This window comes from Thunnus thynnus, chromosome 5 (genome assembly GCF_963924715.1).
Source record: "Thunnus thynnus chromosome 5, fThuThy2.1, whole genome shotgun sequence".
Lineage (NCBI taxonomy): Eukaryota > Metazoa > Chordata > Actinopteri > Scombriformes > Scombridae > Thunnus > Thunnus thynnus.
In genome coordinates, this window is record NC_089521.1 from 24,151,272 (window position 1) to 24,173,152 (window position 21,881).

The 21,881-nt window shown below is 39.8% G+C and overlaps 1 protein-coding gene across 1 annotated transcript; it reads left to right on the forward strand.

The window, feature by feature from the left end:
* The first annotated feature begins 398 nt into the window (after positions 1-398).
* On the forward strand, positions 399-21,868 carry appl2 (adaptor protein, phosphotyrosine interaction, PH domain and leucine zipper containing 2). Its single transcript, XM_067590300.1, has 21 exons — positions 399-540; positions 2,535-2,633; positions 6,015-6,074; positions 6,781-6,852; positions 8,702-8,789; positions 9,120-9,161; positions 9,259-9,317; positions 9,772-9,918; positions 10,244-10,326; positions 10,607-10,759; positions 13,132-13,320; positions 13,411-13,453; positions 13,718-13,774; positions 14,952-15,046; positions 16,510-16,665; positions 16,887-16,939; positions 17,123-17,297; positions 17,886-17,922; positions 18,062-18,217; positions 18,328-18,375; positions 19,498-21,868. The coding sequence occupies exons 1-21, from the start codon at positions 484-486 to the stop codon at positions 19,627-19,629; spliced, it is 2,001 nt and encodes a 666-aa protein (XP_067446401.1). The 5' UTR covers positions 399-483; the 3' UTR covers positions 19,630-21,868.
* Positions 21,869-21,881: the final 13 nt, after the last annotated feature.

Consider the following 21,881-nt stretch of genomic DNA (forward strand, 5'->3'; position numbering starts at 1 on the left):
ATATCAGTCTGTTCAAACTTTGGTCAAATGAAAATTCAAAGTACCAGTATTTATTGGGGAATCATTTATTTTTAAAATATTTTTTTAAAGACAGCAAAATGGCAATTATCTCATTTTGAACTCTGCAAGTCTTCTTGTGACCACATGGGGTCACTGTTTACACTAAAATGGGAAAACGTTAAACGTAGCCTCTCATCTATCACTGCCAACTGCCTGTCTCGATATTAAACTCAGAACATATTCAGAACATAAACTAATTTCATACAAACTCATACAAATAGCTAGTTGAGATTAAAATAACTGCTTTTTGTTGTGCTCTTTCGTGGTCACTAGTTCCTTTTAACGGCTAAAAGGATGAGGTCAGTCTGGGCCCGCCTCCAACTCCTACGTGTACCCCTCACCCGCGCACAGACCTCTGGGAAACTGAGTCCACGCACTAAATAATTCAAGCCCTCATTCCCCTTATCCTCCATCGCTAACAAGATGCCGGCCGTACATCACAAACTGCTCCTGGAGGACGCCTTACAGGACAGTCCTCAGGTAGGCCTGTGCGGGTTTTTATCACATTTAAAAACACGACTGCCATATAGAAAGGCGTTACGAGCTGTGAAGTTGGCGTCGAAGCCCAGACAGGATCCTATTCCCGTTGTAGGCTGTTTCCACTGGTCGATGACAGCTCTCAATTGTCACATTGTTATGGGAATGAAATGCACTGTCTGGAGTGGCTGCACCTTCCTGCTGTAAACAATGTCCAAGTGTGTATAGCTAGTCATAATTATCGGCGTGTGTGTGTGTCCCTGTTGTAGTGACATGGCTATCGCTAGTCACAGGGCTTTCCCCTTTCTGCTAGAGGTAATATTCTGGTGTAACGTAACATTCATATCAATTTTGAAGACGTCACGACCATATGGCTCAAACAGAATCACTCTGCTGCCTGCGACGTTTTTATTTTCCCATGTCGTATGGAGTTAGACCCATTTCTAGAGCCAAACTGGGCCTGATTCACAGGATGTGGGAGGGGTTTCCATTATCGGACTTCATTGGAATTAGTCAATAGTGTGCAACAGGGCAGCAGTGGTAGCTGTCAGTGGTTAATACCTTGTTGTTTGATGCTTGCAGGTCTTAAAAGCAGCATGGAAGTTGTACATCAAGCCCTAGGCCTCATGCATGGTTATCAGTGATGGTGGTGTGAAATTGAAGACAGTGAGGAGTCTGTTATTATGCATAATAGAGTCTGTATTTTCTGCTGTCTGTTGCCTCACCCTTTCTCTAAACAGGGCTGACCTCTTTGATGGTTCTGCTTAAGTGCAACCCATGCTGGAGGCTCATTTCTCTATTTACATTTTTGGCTTTCCAATACAATTTAGTCCATTCAAGAAATAGGTCTGGTGTTTTCCTACAGTAAAATGTTAACACATCCTGTATTCTAGGGCTGGTATTATATATGATCATTTCTTTTTGTTCTGAATCCCTCTGGCAAAAGTCTGCTGGAGTGAACTGTAAACAGATATAACCCGATGGGTGTGTTCCTACTTGCCATATCTGCCCTGCCTTGCTGCACCTGTTCATATGAGAAAAAACGAAACTACACCCAAACAGGATTTTCCCAGTTCAGCCAGCCTGCAGTAAAATCATTATACCTTAAGTTTCAATTCAAAGCTGCACTTCAATATGCCTGTGAATTCTGAAGCCACTCTGATTTCTTCCACTCACTCTCTCCACTTTCAGCAATGTTCCTATTGGTCTCTTTTATGGGTTACAGGTGCCAACCAAACCTGATTCAAATTATGTTTCTTGTTAGCGTAGGTACCATACTGGTGATGTTCAGTATACTGTTGCCCCACAAATTGAAAACAAGGGACATTTAAGACAATAACTAGAGCATGACCAGCTCCACTTTAATTGTCCTTATGACCCAATAAACACACCCATTTCTTTTTATCACTTACGGTTAAAACTAATTCGGAAACTCTTTTGAAGACCAGTATTTATGATAAGGATTGCGACTAATGATTATGTTCATCAATAAATTAAATTAAATTCAATCTGACAATAATTTTCATGATTATTCCATTAATAGATTCATTTTTTATCAATAATATGTCGGAAAATAGTCTGATGTCTGAGGGAATTTCTTCAAATTTGGCACAAACATCCACTTGGACTCAAGGATGACCTGATTAGATTTTGGTGGTCAAAGGTCACTGTGACCTCACAAAACACGTTTTTGGCAATAACTCAGGAATCCATACACTAATTATAACAAAGTTTCACACAAAGTATTTCTAGTTTCTTAAAAAATTACTCAGAACGATAAATCGATCATCAAAATAGTTGTAAATGAATTTAATAGTTGGCATCTAATCGGTTAATCAACAAAACGTTGCAACTCTAAATCGAATATCAAAATAGGTGTTGAATAATTTTCTGTTAATCAATTAATTCATTCATTTTCATCTCTATTTACAATGATCTAACTATTGTCTATCTTAATTTCATTCATAATAAGTGTGTGTAAATGTTTTGTCCTACAGACTCGCTCCTTGCTCAGTGTGTTCGAGGAAGATGTTGGTATGCTCACAGACTACACCAACCAGCTGCTACAATCAATGCAGCGTGTATTTGGAGCTCAGGTACCAGACTAAACACACACACACACACACACACACACACACACGCACACACACACACACACACACACACACACACACACACACTATTCCCATTGCTGTGTGTGGCTCTGTGAAACAGCCAAGTGTTTTCAAACATGGAACACAATGAGAAATATTTTATGTATCATTTCATCATTGAATCATAATTTTATTTGCCTGACAAAGTTGATTTCCAAGTGATCATTAGCATTATTAAACTATTGTTTTGATGTGCACGGAACAAAAGATGGTGCTAGAGTTTCGGATATTTGGATACAAGAATATTACACACTCATACATACATTCTCACAGGCAAACTGATGAATGAAACTCTTGTAGAAACAGCTGGAAAACCTTTCAGCATGGAAGTTCAGTCTTGACCTTTGGGTGTGTGTGTGTGTGTGTGTGTGTGTGTGTGTGTGTGTGTGTGGCAAAGTAATCTAAGCTCAAAGGTCCAATTAGTGAGCTGAGAATCTTTGTTAACCAGCTTTGCAACGTAAAAGGTGCCTCAATACCATGTTCTGTTATTTACTCCTTATGTGTGGTTTTCAGTGCTTTAAGTATAGTTTTGAAAAATGTGGACAATGTCTCATTGACAAACAAGCTCAAATGTTGCAGTCACAGTATACATTATGTTTCTCATGTTCTCCTGAAGACTAAAACAGCTTATGTAACTTGACTTTAAGACCTTCTCCTATGTTTTTTTTCCCCTATCTTTATTCAAGAGCGTGGTCTTTCAATTTGAGAGCATAATTTATTGATTTCACCTTCAGATTTTGTAATTCATTCCTTCAAACCCTGTCCTTGCACTCAAATTGCCCCTGCTTGCACTTAAATTTGCTTTGCTTCTGCTCAATCTGTATTCTTGCACTCAGATATATTGTTGCTTGCACAGATTTCCTGTTCCAGCTTCAGCCCTTCTCCTCGCAATCAGGCTGCTTCTGTGCATTCGTGAAACGTCTGCTCTTAGATTTTTTTGTGCAATGACCCTGTCAAAATTCCCCAGCCAATAGGTGTAGTGTTGACCAATGAAATGATCCCTGCCTCCTTGCGGGCGCATTCGCTTTACTTCTAGAGCATCCCGTACAGGCGGTTACTCTTTAACCAGGTTCATCCACTCCCACCCTCCAGGGCTTTATTAAATGTACCTCCCTTGCTTTCTTTATGACTTTTTGAATAAAAGAACAGTTAATAAATATACCAGTGTCCGTACTTTTTCTTTTGCAGCCTTTGACACTGTTGAACACACAATTCTCCTGGATAGCTTGCAACACTGCACTGGGTCGGCCTCTCTGGATCCGCCCTTGATTGGTTCCACTTTTACATTTCAAACAGACAGTTTACTGTTTTCATCGGCAGCTCATCCTCCACACCTGCAAATATTTCATGTGGGGTTCCACAGGGTTCAGTCTTAGGCCCTCTTCTTTTCTGTTACGCAGATGATACTCAAATCTACCTCCCCCTCAATTCCCAAAATCAGGCTAATATAACTAAATTACAAAACTGTCTCCAAGACATGAAAGACTGATTGGATCATAACTTCCTTCAGTTAAATGAGGACAAGACAGAGATCATACTCTTTGGCCCGCCCACATCATACCACTGTTATTACCCATAACCTCAATCACCTCTTCACCTACATCAGACCACATGCTAAGAACCTGGGTGTTATACTTGATAGTGACGTAAATTTCAACAAACAGGTAAATCCTGTTGTCAAATCCAGCTTCTTCCCACTCAGAACTATTTCCCAAATTAGGCATTTCGTCTCACCCTCTGACCTAGAAAGAGTTATTCATGCACTAATATCATCCAGGCTGGACTACCGTAACTCCCTCTACCTAGGCATCTCTCAGGCTACCATTTCCCAGTTACAACTTATCCAAAATGCTGTTGCCCGATTATTAACAATGTCCAAGAAATGAGACCATTTCTCCAATTCTTCTAATTGTCTGTAAATCTCTCCATGGTCTCGCCCCTACTTATATCTCAGAACTTCTCACCCTTTACAGCACTGCCAGACCCCTCAGATCCTCCCACCGTGGCATGTTGGCTGTGCCCCGTTTGTGGAAAAAAAACAGATGGGGACAGGGCTTTTTCAGCTCTGGAATAGCCTGCCAGTGGCCATTAGACAGGCTGAGTCTGTTGATGCTTTTAAAATGCACCTGAAGACTCTCTTTTATTCTCTGGCTTTTAACTGTGTTTAATCTGTTTCATTTCTATTTTACTCTTGCTCTATTTTTCACAATTATCTGTTATGCACGTATATGTCTTGATGCTTGTATGTGTATACATAAGCCTGTCTTTGTGAAGCACTTTGGTGCAAAACCTATTTGCTTTTAAAATGCTGTATAAATAAAATAAACTTGAAACTCGAAACTATAGTAGCTACATATAGTAGTAGCTGAGAAAAAAACGTCACCGTCATGACCCAGGAGTGAGAGTCTAGTGGATCAAGGGCCTCAAGTAAGTTTTTAATTTTAAAGGACTAGTGTGTAAGGTTTAGTGGCATCTAGCAGAACCAAGCGACAACCTCCGAGGCTGAAAAATGAAGCCAATGTGGAAGTGCCAAAAACCTGCATTCTAGCTAATGGCCATCAGGGGGCGACTCCACTGGCTGCAAAAAGAAGTCAGATTGTATGGAAGTCTATGAGAAAATGTTTTAACGGTTTTAGGCCTGTTTTTCGCTAGCAAAAATTAGCATTAGCATTAGTACCGTAACCATAGGTTGTAAATGCACCTTAGCGCTATGGTCAGCTCCACCCTCTTATCCAAATATTACCTCATTCACTATGAATCGATAGTCATATTTGCTGCACAAGAATATATCCATTGATAATATGCTTAGCCCATACAGGACACTCTAAGAAGATTTCATTCGTCAACACTACACCTAGCATTCTATTGGTTGGGGAATTTTGGCAGGGTTGTTGCACAAAAAATCTGAAAGCAGACATTTCATGAGTGCAAGCATACAGTTTGAGAAGAAGCAGAGCAAATCTTAAGTGCAAGCAGGGGCTATTTGAGTACGAGGGCAGGGTTTTAGGGAACGAATTACAAAATCTGAAAAGAAGAAGTCATGCTCTCAAATTGACAGACCATGCTCATATTTTCCAAATCAATCATAATCCACTGGTACAGTAGAGTTCGTATTTATATGACCTATCACCTTGTGCTTTTTCAGAGGAATTTTCATTTGAACTCTGATTCACCTCATATTTCTTCACTCCCTTTTATTCTTTCATGATATAGAGAAGTAGAAGAGAGAAAGACGTATGAAGAAGCTTCAGACTTGGAAGAAAAATCTCCAGTAATCCAGTTTGTTAACTTTCCCTTTTTTTCCTCTATCTTTCCCCCCTTCAGAGTGAGATGGGATTGGCAACAGAGCAGCTCTCACAGCAACTTCTGGATTACGAGAAGAAAGTAAGTCATGATGGTGACTCAATGTCACAAGTATTTGCATAGTCAATTTGGGTCAAATATCTCAGGTTACTTTGTTAACGTGTTTGAACACTGCCTAAACAGTTTGTTGAGACACACCATCTGTTTATTATCGTACTTATCAGATTTTTTTTCCCATGGATGCAAATGTGCATGTGTCTACCACACGTCATCTTTGCAAGTGTGTTTTGTGAAATCTCTGTATGAAAGAACCTCAAAGTAGAAGTGCCTCCCTGTTGGCAACCTATCAAAGGGTCGGGTTTTGTTTAATGTAGCTATCAAGAACTAAAAAATAGAATAGATGCTGAAGTCGACATAGCAGGTCTATTAAATCATGCTGTAGGATCTGTGGATCAGCTGCTTTTGTTGGAACACATTTATTATAGAGTCAATGTTGGATTGAAAAAAAAAATGCAATGTACTGTAATGGATGCACTTGTCTTATGTTTAGTCTGAATGACAAAGTTCATCTTGAATCTCTTTTAGCTCTTTTTAACAAAACTTAAAACTCAGCATCTTAGCATTGAGTTTATTAGCATTTTTGGCATCATTTCATGAAGAGATGTGCCAGAGTTCCTGGCAGAACAAGGTATTTTTAAATTCGTAGCTCCTAGTAGAGGCTAAATCTATGCTACATTATGCAGTGTCATGGTTTAAACTTGTCCCCCTCCCTTCTTTTTCTGTCTAGAATTTTGCCCTTGGAAAAGGTGATGAAGAGGTAATCACTACGCTGCAGAACTTCGCCAAAACTGTAGGGGAGGTGAGGCTTGTGTTTGCATTTTCCTTGTTTATGGTGTACGTGCACTCAGAGCAGAAGAGAGGGTTGACAAAATACTATACAGTCAGTAGTTGTTTTTCTATCACATTACAAAGCATATTGCACCTTCGCTCCTCATGCACAACGGTGAAAATGGCCTCAAATGAAAGACCTGAGTATTATCTTCCCTGTAAGACCGGAACCGGTTGTATACTGAGGCTAAGAGGGGAACAGTGAGGTGGATATGATGCCTATCACACTGGATGAATGGATGGAGGAAGGCAGCAGTGGGAGGAAGAATGGATGGATGAAGGAAGGGTGTGTAGGCTCAGGTATATAGACAAAACAGATGGGCCTGTCACTTTCAGCCATGGGGGTCCACGGGCCTGCCCAGTCAGCACTCAGCAGGATTCAGGACACACACATGCACATACACACATATGCTCAGAGGACACAGGTTGATTGTTTGTTTGACCTTACCTCATCGTGTACACAGGAGAACTCATTTCACAGCGAGAATTAGGCCTGCTCCCGCACCTAATCCTGTGAACTTTAGCACTTGCTAAATCACTCGGATCAAACTGGATGTCAGCTTGTAAGATGATGGAGTGTAATTTGTTCATAAGCATTAAGAAGTATTGCAGGTTATACTTGTATGTATGATATACGCACTGCACCCCAGGAGAGCCGTCTGTTCAACTCCTGAAATTTACAGCCTCATCCAAGACAGAGAGGAGTCTGCATACAGACAAACGAGAGGTGGAAACGGCTGGCCCTGTGGTGCAGTCACAACAACCTGGAGCTGAACACGCTCAAAACTGTGGAGATGACAGTGGACTTCAGGAGGAGCCCCCCCCATCACTGCCCCCCCTCCCCCCATTCCAGGTTTCTGAGGTCTAGAATCTCCCAGGAGCTGAAGTGGTAGTCCAGCATTGACACAGTCATTAAAAAGGCCCAGCAGAGGATGTACTTCTTGTATAAGCTCAAGAAATACAATCTGCCTCAGGAGCTGCTGATCCAGTTCTACACTGCAGTCATCGAGTCTGTTCTCTGCTCATCCATCACTGTCTGGTTTGGATGGCCACCGAATGGGACTGGAACAGACTACAACGGACAGTCGGGTCTGCAGAAAAGTTTATCGGTGCCGACTTGCCCCCTCATCCAGGATCTGTACACCTCCAAATTAGCAGGCGGGAAAAACGGGGAGGGAATATCACTGTACACCCCTCACACTATTGCCATAACCTTCTCCCCTCTGGAAGGCACTGCAGAACACTGTACAAAAACCACCAGACACAGGAACAGTTTCTTCCTCCTCGCCGTCACATTTACAGTTAACTCACTGTGGCACTGTGTAACCCTGGAACACTATGATACACACTGTACCTACAGATTATATACATATTTTTTAGACTAAAACACAGAAACAGAAAGAAGTTCACCTGTATATAGTCGTTCTTGGTGCATATTTCCAAAGATTGTTGTGTTCCTTGTATGTGTAAACATACTTGGCCAATAAAGATGATTCTGATTCTGATTTTGATATGCAGTCTTGTTTCCGATATCAGAATAAACAGCAGGGTTTATTATTGTCTTCATGAAAATCATTGTTCTACAATATAAGCTTTTTATGATGTAGGGGAGCCATTGTCTGCAGTGATGAGTACGTTTCTTTGAAAATCATACTCACCAGCTTACTGCAGGGAAAAACTGGCAGCAAATGTCACTGTAGTACATATTAAAATGAATTGAAATCCCTCAAGATGTTTGGCGAGGGTACATCTTGGGTTTGTGTCCTTCTGCAGCGCTTGATATTTTTGTGTAATCTGTTTTGTGTCTCTGTGTCGTCCAGCTGAACTCGCTCCACTCTGAGCTAGCCAACCAGATGGCTGACAGCATGGTCTTCCCCTTGATCCAGTTCCGAGAGAAAGACCTCACAGGTAGGGAAACACACACACATACACAAATACACACACTCACACTACAAAAACTCATTATTACAGATCATTTTTATCATTATTTGGCAGAAATTATTCATCTGTTTGCTGTAATTGTGTTAAGTATATTGAATTAAAGAGCATATTTTCCTCAATATTAAAAAAACAACAACACACATTCAGTTTGTGTTCATCACTCAGTGACTCTAAAATATAGTGGATTCAGTCTGTACAACATGTTAAAAAGCAATAATGTGTTTTCTAAGATGTGGATCTGTTGTAGATATTGTAACAAAACTCAATATATTTTCTATACTGTATGTAATTTTGCAGAAATAAGCACACTGAAAGAAATATTTGGCATTGCTACCGATGGTAAGTACAAATCTTCACAAATTTCAGAATTGGGTTACAAAAATTAGAGGTTGCAGTTACTCTCTGATCCTCGTGTCCACTCTCTCCTCGCCTGCAGAGCACGAGGCAGCTATGGTCAAGTACAGCCGATTGCCCAAGAAGAAAGAGAATGAGAAGGTACCGCTGAGTGATCGGGAAGTGCTTTCTCATTCCCACTGATGGAGCTTTTTTTCCCCCATTGATCACAGGCTGTAATAGGCCTTATTGTGCAGTAATGTTCTGGCAATGGGAGTGTTTTATAAGCATTTGAAATAGAAAATAAATGCTATTAAATATTCATCTACTGGCAGGCCCCGCTGTTGTAGTAAGATTGTAGCAACAATATGCACCATAATGGCTGCAAAGATAAGATTCCTCTGCTATTCGCTTCTATTGAATGTGCTGGCATGTCTGCTTGGACGTACAAGATAATGTGACTGTGTTGCTTATTTGTATGTGTGCGAGTGTGAGAGTACGACAAGTGTTTGCATATTTATGAGTGTGTGTGTGTGTGTGTGTGTGTTTGTGTGTGTGTGCAGAGCTTGATAGTAAGTTTATGCCAGACACATTTAACCCTCTTCTGTCTGGACAGCTGAAGTCAGACTTGGTGAAGGAGGTGGCCTACACCAGAAGGAAGCAGCACCAGGCCTCACTGCAGTATTACTGCGCCCTCAACGCCCTGCAGTACCGCAAGAGAGTGGCTATGCTCGAACCCATGCTAGGCTACACACAGGCACAGGTATTTACTGTAGCTACTGCTGACCTACAAACTGGGCAAAGACCTCATTAACATATGAGTATTCAAATTCAGTATTTAAACTAAGAGATCGGATTTCCAGATTTCCGGATTTTTGAAAAGGAACTTATTTAGTTAACAAAGTACACTGAATGTACAACGTGTCCCTGCAGTAGAAACTTTATTCTTGTAACCAAAGGCCTAAGCCTGTAAGCATATGAGAAAATGACTATTTTCAGTTTCTAGAAATGTCTATTGCTTAAAAATGCCAACTGTAACTGAAATAAGACACTATATAAATGACCCTCTGTAATCTCTCATATCTTAGATCAGCTTCTTCAAGAAAGGCATCGAGCTGGTGTCAAAGAAGATGGATAACTTTCTCTCCTCTGTGTCCAACATGACGCAAAAGTAAAGACTATCTTCATAATCATTAATCTCATGCATTTCATGAACAATAGCTTTGGTATGAAAAATAGAAAGCACTCTGGCTTGTTGTGTATGATCTTTAATAGGAATAACCTAATTTGTTTTCTATAATTCCATATTTTTCATCAGCCTTTCTGTGATTTTACAGATTATTGCTTCATTTTAAGCATCCATAGCTGAGAATCCTTTATTTCAATGCTCAATATGTTTCAGTTTCTGCCTATATAGACTTTGCCTATATTCGAATTTTTGTTTTGTCTAGTATCCAGGCCCAGCTGGATGCGGAGGCGGAGGTCATGCGTGTGTCCCAGAGGGAGTTTCTGTCTGTGGATGACACTGTCTATATGCCAGATAAGGACATCGAGCCTGTCAATCGCACGCTTATCCAGAAAGCTGGCTACCTCAACATTAGGAAGTAAGATTAATTACACTCATTACGGCTCTATCTTGAATCCAAGGACACTTCCTTTGTGTTCCTAGCTTGTTGATATGTTAAGCGGTGTCATGAAAGAATATAAATTGAATAGTTGAGGAACAAGCTTTGAATCTGTCCTCATTTTACATATGTGACATTTCATTGTTTTGTTTGTTTAGGAATCCAATCTGGTGCAATAGATGGAGCAATCAATATATAGCAGCTAGCGTAGATTCTGAATGTCTGAAAATGACCTAACACAATTGAGAAATGCATTTTGCTTCTCTTGCTAAAGTTGCTCAAAATATGCATGAGCACAGTAAACAATCAGTCTGTCACAGCAGACAGGGTGGGTCAGGTAACATGTTGACAGTATGCGCTGTCAGCTTATTGCAGATTGGATGTATGAGAAGGGAAACTTCCTTAATGGCTTCAGGGTGTAGAACTGCAGCGTAGACCACAATGTGATTTAGTGAAATGTCAGAGCTGTCAAACTCTGTCTCTCCCTCATATATACATCCAAAGTCTTTGACAAATGTCTGTGACACCAGAGAAAAGGTTTCCACAGAATGCCATTTTGTTTAATGACACACACTGCCAGCAGCCTCAAACGCTTGTCAAATGGAGCTGAGTCCAGAGAACATTTGCTATTTCGAATGGTTTCTCAACATAAGGGTCTGAATCACCCACCGCAGCATGAGGCATTCGCTTCGATATTCATCAAAATTAATTTATTTGGGGATATTTTTTTTTAAACAGAAAGATGAAGGCTCACAGATGAGCAGTTCGAATGAGTCGCACACATGTAGCTTTGCTATGAGTAGTGTGAAATGACTCAGAGTTAAATTGCATTGTAGTTTATGTATAATTATAGCCTAAACATGACAATTGTGCAAGGAGACAACTGGAAAAAATGATCCTCTTCAAATAGAAATGAAAATCATCATCACAAACCGAAAAGGAATTGATGGCAACTTATTCACTTACTTGTGAAAGAGAATTTATGTTGGTGTGAAAAAAAAAAGTTGAAAATAGGGGATGTTGGTCTGGAAGAATAATGACTGATATGATCTTTTTTTTCAGTAAAAAATTCAGTAAACTAAAAAGCTATGCACAATGCTGGGAAATTTGGATCCTTAAGCAATATTATCCACCAGCCAATCACTGATTCCCACCCGACATTATCCAGCTTTACTCATCTTATTTGACTTACTCATGTTATTTCAACACTTGCTGAGACAACGGCACTTCCTGCACACTCAGTAATGTGTTCATCCAACATTACTGCGTAATAATATATAAAACTTTCCTTCATTCTTGTTGATAATTTAAAGTAGCAACACTATTCAGTGACCCCTTGTGCCCTGTGTATTAGGGCATTGTCATCTTGGAAGAGACCACTCCCATCAGGATAGAAAGGTTTCATCATAGGATAAAGGCGATGACTCAGAACAACTTTCTATTGATTTGCAGTGACCCTAAGGGGACAAGTTGACCCAAACCATGCCAGCAAAATGCCCCCTAAAGCATAACAGAGCCACCAGATCCCCTCACTGTAGGGACCAGTTTTTCCTTTAATTTGTCACCTGTCTGTATATGTATATGTATATGTGTGTATATATCTGTGTGTGTGTGTATATATATATATATATATATATATATATATATATATATATATATATATCTGAGGATCAATAAAGTCTCATCTTATCTTACACATGTCAAAACAAACTGAGTATATAGCTACAGTATATAATGCGACTGAGTTTTGCCAGACTTGCATGAAAATTTCTAGCTATTTTTTTTTAGTCTTATACTCAGTAGACTTTTGGATGAAATATAAGTCAATGGGGTCACAAGGAAACAGTCCTGATTAAAAAAAAGGAGTGATATTGTCATAACCTGCAGCAGAAATAGAAAAAATAGAAAGCCCCCCTTTAAGATCCAAACCACTGAATTTAGAAAAAAGCATGATATCATTTAAGGGGAACTGATGGACATGAGGCAATTTTCTTTCAGTTCAGGATCTGGTTAATAAGTTTAATAACTATGTTAACATGTTTTCTTTTTAAGGTATGTCTGTCTATTTTTGTTTAAATATTCTTTATTACTAAACTTGTTGGAGGAGAAGAACTTAAAAGATACTTCTTGCATATCCTCATTTGTTCAGTTCATTTGTAAGACTGATGGTAGGCAGGAAGTCCTGACACATCCAGCTGTAAATGCTTAACATTCTTATTCTTCATGTTGGCCTCCTCGCTCATTAAAATTTCCATTACTCCACTGGTGGCAGAAAAATCACTTTGGTTATTAAAATCTCACCGCAACACTTACCTTGATACGTTTTCTGCTCCTTCTTGTCTTTGCTCCAGTAAAACAGGCCTAGTGACCACAGCCTGGGACCGACTGTACTTCTTCACCCAGGGAGGGAACCTCATGTGTCAGCCGCGGGGGGCGGTGGCGGGGGGCATGGTGCTGGACTTGGACAACAGCTCCGTCATGGCGGTGGAATGTGAAGACAGACGCTACTGTTTTCAGATAACCTCCCCCTCAGGAAAGACGTATGTCCACTTCACTGCGTATGAGACTAATATACAAACACCAGTAAGACATTCATAACTTTCTCTGTTGTCGCTGATGATTGATTCTAGGTCAATGATTCTACAAGCTGAGAGCAAAAAGGAATATGAAGAAGTAAGTGTGAAAGCAGCCATTGAAGCAGCTGTGTTTGATCTTTATTGTTTTACATCTTCATACCCAGAGATATCTGTTGGTACAAGTATCAGTCATAGAACAATGGAGGAGCTGTCAAGATTCATTTGTTTAGTTTTCATATCTGGTTTTGTGCTTGGACACATCTGACTGGCCTGTCACAGCTGGTATCAGTCAGTTGATTTCAGGCGGTTCGTGTCTGAGCGAGAGGAAGTCCTAATGTGAATCTCTGTATTTCCTTCTCAGTGGATTTGCACAGTGAACAACATCTCCAGACAGATCTACCTGACTGACAACCCAGAGGTAATGCACACTCCCACACACCAGACATCTACAGCACGAATCAAACTTAAAGAAACCCTAACTCTCTATCATTAATCTTGGCAGTTAGACCTTCACCCGTGTTGCTGTGATTTGATCAGGCAGTGAGACATCATTTGTTTTTACACCACTTTAATCAGCACTTAATAAGGGACACTTATTCTCTGTTTGAGACGAATAAAAACAGTCACATGGAACTCCGTCTTTCTCTGAAGTGTTTTTCAGCGAACTGTCTCACAGCTGTTGTTGCCATTACCTCTTTTCAATCCCAGAATCCTGTGTGTTTGCAGGAGGGTTGGCTCTAAGAAAATGTTTATTCTCCAGAGCTAAGCCTGACTCCTCGCCAGCTTTGTGTTACAAACAGACTATCACTGTGTCTGAAATCGTTCTCTCTTTCACTTATTTATTTTGCCTACATGATAAACACTCAGTAGTGTACTGTAGAGTAAATAATTACAGATTTCACCACCTATCATCATGTAGAGTGTAGTGTCATGCATCTGTAAATTACGCATCAGTCATTTGAGGTGTGGGATTGTTAAAAAGGTTTGTACCTGCACATATAATAGAAAACTGTGGTTTTCAGGCCATCTTGAGAATTAATGAGAATGCTGCACAGGATTCAGACACAAGGTTATTGCAAATATAGTGTAGTAAGTAGCAAAAGGAGAATGATTGCAGACAGAGAATCTGGTGGTTGTGAAAAAGTTATCACAGCTTTTGCCTTATTTTCTCTCCAAGTGTGCATGTGTGTGCAAAGCTGCATGGATTCACCCTCATTTGTATACAAAAACATAAACAGTCATCCGCGTTCTATAGCAACTCCTTTGCATCAATTTTCTTCTTAATTAACCTGTGTTAATTGTTTAATTTAAACAAGAATGGAACATCCAAGATGTTGTTGCCACTAATTAGATTGAAACAAGACAGGAAGACTCATTTTGGACCTCAGACTTGACTAATTTTCTTCATGTGAGGAAACTTGTAAATCAGGAAAACTGTAGCTGTTTTTGAAGGATTAATGCTGTTGATCAGACACACGGAGGAAACACGAGGTTGAGATCATGCATAGAACCGGTGAGAGACAAGAGATGAGGTTTTTATAATGAATCATACACTGATGCAGAGATTCTGCGATGTACGTGTTTTTTGTTGTCAGGCTGTGGCCATCCGACTGAACCAAACTGCTATCCAGGCCGTCACCCCCATCACCAGTTTTGAGAAGAGACAAGAAGGCTCGCCCAACCCTGACAGGTCAGACATGTTGCACTCATGAAAGTTTAAGATGTAGAGTTTAACATTTACAAAGCCTGAGATGGTACTGTCATTTTGACCTGTACGCAATATGGTTTTGGCTCATTATGCCAGTATTTACTGTGAAATACTAGTTTTTCTTTACATCTTTGGAACACTGGGAACAACGTGTGGTCCTTTACATGTACAGTATTTGTTATTGGTGTATGAAGTGTTTTTGATATGATGTCAGTTCATCAAATATAAATCTATGATTACTGAGGGTGATGATCATTGAACTGAAAAGACAGTGTGGTTTTTGTCTCTTTGATATTGGTACATGAAACTCTTTGTTCTCCACTTAAGGAATACAAGGAATACATTTTTGGGAGAATTAGGTGAATTGGTCATTTGTCAGCTCATCTTAAACATGATGTGAATGAAAAAGTGATCCATGTACTACCAATAGCTTGTTTAATTCAGTACTCTATACATATGATTCATCTTAAACTGTTGACTAATTAACATTATTCAAAATAAGATCATATAACCTGTTGTTTTATAAATGTAACAAAACATATTGAAACAGCTATATTCCTGCTACTGTTTCAGGTGGTAGTCTCACATATATCACATATTCATTATCTTTTACTGCTGCTGCAAAATCCAGCAACTGTAAAAGCAAAGTTTGTCCAGTTTAAAGTCACATTTGGCTGCAGTTCATTTAAAATGCTACAAGGTTCTTATTTTCTGATTTTGGAGACAAACTATTACTCTGCAGATTCCTAATGCCAACACCTCCTAATGTGATTTAATCTTTCTTATTGTTGTCTTGCTAATTTCCAATGTTCATGTATGTTTACAGCTATTCCTGAATCTGTATCATCGTGTGTTATAGACAAATAGTTCTCCCATTATCCTTGTTGCTGCTCAGATTTTTTTTTTAGAGGTCCTTCAAAGAGCAGAGCTTTTCCTGCCACTTGTTTGCAATAAATGGTCAGTTCCTTGACGTAACTGTCTCTAATTGAACTGAAGATTGGGTCCACATTTGTACATTGAAAGCCTCATAGGTCACTGCATTTGTTCCTCTTGTCCATACTGGCTGTGAAGAGAATCTTCCTAATGCAATTCCAATCTAAGTGATGGGAGACAAAACCCACAGTCCATGCTCTGTGCTAAAATGCATTCTCAAGTTTATCCAAAACCAATATAAGGATTCAACAGTCTGAGTTAGTCTAATTAAGTGGGTATCTTCTAAAAGATCTTTCTAGTATGTCTTTTTAGTATGAATTGTCCTCTGTTGGACTATAGATTTTGTCCCTAACAACAACCACGAATGACTTCAATTAACACAATGGCATCTGAGTATTGTTTTTAGATAAACTTGAGAAAATGTGAACCTGTCTTTTCAGTAGAGCAGTCGATGTTTTATTTACTTGGTTTATTCCTTGAAACTCATCATTCTGTCCATCTCATCCCTGTAGAGCAAAGCCAGGAGGTATCCATGCTGCCAGCAGCGGTTCCCAGAAGACAGGGGCTGCTCCGGAACCAGAGGACCTGATAGCCCCCGGAACGCCCATTCAATTTGACATCATGCTGCCAGCCTCCGAGTTTCAGGACCAGAACAGGGCCGGGGGGAGGTAGGAAGACAACTGGGGAAGGAAGTTTGTGTGGGTGCATGTTTCTGAGAAATGGAATGAGGTCCTCATGGGTGATGATGCTAATTTCCTGAAAGTTGGCCACATATTGATTTATTATATCATTTATTATATTACTTCCAGGAAGCGGAACGCTTCTTAACGGCTCAATGTAGGGGTTTAATTGGTTTTTTTTTCTGGTGTGTGTGCTTGCTTCCTGACAGACGCACAAATCCATTTGGAGAAACGGACGATGACTGTTCCACAGAAAGTGACGGTAATCATTTTCCTCTTCCAAATGCAATGTAATGGTCTTCTTTTGCCCTTTCAAGCACTATCTGACTTCAGTTTAAACTCTTGTGTGTTTGTGTACATTGAGTTCACTCTCCTGCATGACTGTCCTTGTGTGTTAATGCTGCTGATGCATGTGTACGTGGGTGATGTTTGTGTGCTTCCGCAGACTCCCTCCTGCAGCAGGTATTCGCCGTGCGCTTCCTGGGCTCTATGGCGGTGCGCTGTGGCAACAATCAGGAGGTGATCTATGAGGCCATGAGGCAGGTGCTGGCTGCACGAGCCATCCACAACATCTTCAGGACTACGGAGTCCCACCTCATGGTCACCAGCAGTAGCCTCAGGTAAACTTTATTACATATTTATGAAGTGTTGCATAAACCACCTTTGAGGACAAGATGGCATTCAGAAACAAATGAGGAGCACCAGTGTATAAAGACGGTGGTGCATTTTGACATTTTCTGGGCATTGTAGGCGGAAAATACTCAAACAAAGGCTTCAATTAATGTTTTCTGGTATTTGGTGATGGCATCCAGCTATGAGTTTGCCAGCTGTATAATAGAAGACTATGAAGAGCAAGGACCTATGAGCAAAAACCTTTACCAAAGCAACTGTGACAAAGAACTATTATATTCCATTTGGGTTATCCAAAGAAAACAAGTGATGTCTGTTGTATAACCCATGATTGATTTTCACACTTGTAGAAAAGTTTCCACTTTTGTGAAAAATATCTAAGAGACACATCTGCTCAGATGCAAGTCACGTACTTGTGATTGTCCCAGAAAATTGTTGCATAAAACTTGCTCTTAGCTAAAGACTATCAGAAAGAGACAAAAGCATGCCAACAAAAACAGACTGAAAAATCCAAAGTTAAGGCTGAAGTCTGTGTTGTTTTTATTATTCCTGTAAATGTCTTCATTGTGTCCTAATAGGTTGATTGACCCTCAGACTCAAGTTACGAGAATTAGTGTAAGTATCACAAGATCAAGTCAGTATTTACTTTTCAGCTTTTTCTCTTTGTTTGTATGAAGTCATATTTTCTATAATTCAACCCTTTTTAATTTTACCCCCCCCCCCCTCATATCTCTCAACACTCCTCATGTTACAGTTCCAGCTTGGAGAGGTGTGTCAATTTGCGGCCCACCAAGAGAACGGGAGGCTGATGGGATTTGTGGTTGAGGGCAGTGATTGGAGTGATGGAGATGAAGAGGGAGAGCCCTCGTTCAGCGCCTTCGTCTTTGAGAGCAATACAGAGGGCGAAAAGGTTTATACACCGAACACTGACGTTTTGTAAAAAAATGGGCATCATGTTAACTGATTTAAAGTGTATATTGAATGATCCTTAAAGTTTAATCTTTTTGTATTTATTCACAGATATGCTACACTATAAGCTTGGCAAAGGATATCACAGAAGCCAAGAAGGTAATTTCATTATAGAAACATTGAAAACAGTTGCATTTAAAGTCAAAACCCACAAGGCTTTGTGATACAGCAGTTGATTTTATTAGCATAAAAAAGAGCACAAAGTATAACACAAATAATAGGGACTTATTTTTTGTAGCGTCATTGTCACAGTAAGTGATTTCTTTCTCGAGAGCAAATGTTACCTGATGATCAGTTCACTCGTCATGCTGAGTAATACTCAGCCCTTGAAAAGTTTTATAATATGAGAGACTTACAATTTTTTGACAGACTGTTTTATGAACTGGGGGTCACAGTTTAAAAGATGAGTGCATGCATGCACAGCAGAGACGGAGGGGAAATCGAATGGCAGATGTCATTGACCTGCATTAAGGGAAGTGTAAGATCCAGCGTGGAGGTTGACTCATACTAGAGACTGAAAGTAGGAAATATCTCAGCCTCTGCTGCTTCAGTTTTGACTAGGATTTTTAAAAGCTTTCACAAGTCCCCCAACATTGCAGAAGTGCAATATTAAATCCTCCTTAAGTTATTGACACTTCAATTTAGGCTTTAATCTTTGTGTAGATACATATTAAGTAGTAAGTATTAAGTAAATCTCTTGGACCTTTTAGGTTTTACAACACTGAATCACAGTAGTTTCTCAGTGGCTCATGTCACAGTGAAAACCAACATCTCTATAAATTTGAGATATTAATGAAGATTAGAAGGGACACAACCACTAGAGGGAGATGGTCAACACTTTCCCTCCCAGTATAGCAAATCCACATAGGTGACAGAGTGTATATTCAAAATTAATTCACATAGTTTGATCAATTTACACAAAAGATCAAGTAGATTCTTATTCAGCTGCATTCAAGAGGTTTTTTTTTCCAGTCCACATGTCGCAGTGTCCTTGGGCAACATAGTGAACCCCAAATTGCTCCTGATGGCTGTGCCGTATGTGTGTGTGAATGATAAGATCCTCCTGATGAGCAGGTTGGCACCTTGCATGGCAGCCGCTGCCATCAGCGTATGAATGTGTGTGTGAATGTGGCTTGTAGTGTAAAAGCACTTTGAGTGGTTGGAAGACTAGAAAGGCACTATGTAAGTGCAGTCCATTTACCATTTTTTCCCTTTTACAAGGACCCTGAGGCACTGGCCCAGCTGATGAAGAACATGCCTCTAACCAATGACGGCAAGTTCCTTCTGCTAGAGCCTGAGACGAGTGACATGAGCGATGGAGGTGGACAAGAAGACCTGGAGTCTGAGGCCTAGCCCCAGTCAAGACAAAAAAACAAAAAACAAAAAAAAACCAACCAAGACAAGGGCCACATTCCGACTTTTGCCCAGGAGAGAAGGCTTTCCCGGGATGAACATCTCATCATGACCCCTAGCCCTAACTCTGGTACTGTAACACCCATATTAGAGAGTGTAGTTAACTTTCACTGACCCTGTTTTACTGGAGCTCTAGTTTTGTTGCTGTAATGAAAGAAAGCAGAGCGCTTTGGCAGGGGGTTGCCTGGACCAAAAAGCACATCTCCTGGGCACTCCATTAGATCCACTTTTTCCAAAGTCACATTGTAGCATGGGTCTTTGGATTTGGTACTAAGTTTTGTCTTTTTCTTACACATCAAAAGGGACACTATGTAGGTATTGATTGTGTTTCATTGTCTTCTAATATCCCTGGCAATCTAACAGAAGGTGGTGAATCATTTGCTTCAGATTAGGTTTACATTCATTTTTAGGTTTACATAGTTTGAAGTTTATTCCTTTTGTTTTACATGTTAACTTGTATGTAAGGCTCTTACTGTATGCAAATACTTTGGGATTTATTTCTTGATTATTCATGTACATGTTGCACTCCCGAAGTTTATATCGGTTTAATAACATTTTGAAGGCTACGGAATGCGCTATTTGAGAAACTTAAAGGATTTAACACTTTATAGATAATGAAGGACGTACAAAAATAGGTTAAAATCATGTCAGTTTCTTTTTATCTGCAGGGACAGTTGCATAGCTTGTTATTATCTTTACTCTGTGTCAGAATACGTGTCTTGAAGCAGTGGACACAGTTGGCGTGAGTGATTAGGCGAAACATTTTTGCTCCCTCTCTGCAGTGTTGTTGCACAGACTTAGCATCCTGACTATCTTAAGCACTATACTGAATTAATGTCATGTTTTACATAATTCTTTGGTACCTTGTTTCTTAAGATGATCTGTATGTCAGGTCCTCCTTGAGCAGCCCAAATATTCTGTAGTGAAATTAAAAAACTACTTTGCACTCAGTATCTTAAAAGCCTATGTAAATATGGTCTGTTCTAGTGTCTATATGATGTTTAATCAGTCGGCTGCATTAAAAGCTTTCAGAGTCAATATGCGAGGACTGATGCGGTGCATGATTAAATAATGGCGTTCTCTCTCATTCCCTTCGCAGAAGATTAAAACCTCTACACTGAGCACTGAGCTGTAAAACTAAAAGAAAATCCACTGCAATGGTACAGTAACACATGAAGCCAAGACCACAGTGGGGTATTATGTACTCATTCAAAAGCAATTTGTTCTTTGTTCATACGTATGAATGCTAATCAAAACTGAAGAACTAAAGGAAAAAGTTGATTGATCCGTGAAATTCTACCCTTCCCATGAGATCCTAGTGCAGGTTTGTTTAGTTTCAGCCCGTTTGAGCTGTAACACTAATCTTCAAGGACAGTGGAAACCTGTGACGGACTGTGTGAATGTGACATGTTTTTGTATTGTGTTATACTTGTGAGGTCAAAGCCGCTGACTTGACGTTGATCGTGAAAGTTACATTGTATTGACCGCTGCGTCTGCTTGCTTTTTATACACTACATCAAAGTGTGGATATTTCATTCAGGACTACCTGCTGTACTGGTAAAATAATTAGTAATGATCATGTTGGATTACTCACATTGTGATCGAAGGAATTAAATCATAACCGTTTTATCTTTTCGTTGCCTGATGTAAATGCGTATTGGCAGGTCTTCTGATGCTATAAAGAAAATATTGTCAATCCAATAGACTTGTAGCCTCCTTCCTCTGGTGCTGGTTGAGATGCTTCAATCACACCGTCAATCAAACTACAGAAAGCATACAAAAGCGCTTAGTACATTAGCCTATAAAAGACGAGTTTGATGACCTACACAAGCTGGTGCCTGCATTGTTCTTTTGATTGATGGCTCAGTTGCTGAAAAGAAGCAAATCCTTTCACGCAGCCTGCTGCAGCCCCGTTATACTTCTCACAGCTGTGCTGCATCGTCTTGATATATTTTTGCTTTTTAAGTAATGCACCGTCAGGTGAAATCTGGGAACTCAAGATGTTGAAAATACATTTCAGTAATATAGCAAGGACTGCGTTTTCTCCCTCTTGTCTTTTTGTAAACGGTTGAAGTTGACAGAATCCACTACCCATAAGGCTTTGCACTTCATTTCTCCTAGTTTTCTAAAATCCAATGTTAACATGCAATGTTTAATAAATATCAGTAATTTTTTCTTACTCATGTAAATGT

Excerpts from the sequence above, each read along its gene's own strand:
- appl2 (XM_067590300.1), top strand. The coding sequence starts at position 484 with ATGCCGGCCGTACATCACAAACTGCTCCTGGAGGACGCCTTACAGGAC. Across the intron at positions 9,318-9,771 it reads AGAAGAAAGAGAATGAGAAG|CTGAAGTCAGACTTGGTGAA; the intron begins GTACCGCTGAGT and ends CTGTCTGGACAG. Across the intron at positions 10,760-13,131 it reads GGCTACCTCAACATTAGGAA|TAAAACAGGCCTAGTGACCA; the intron begins GTAAGATTAATT and ends TCTTTGCTCCAG.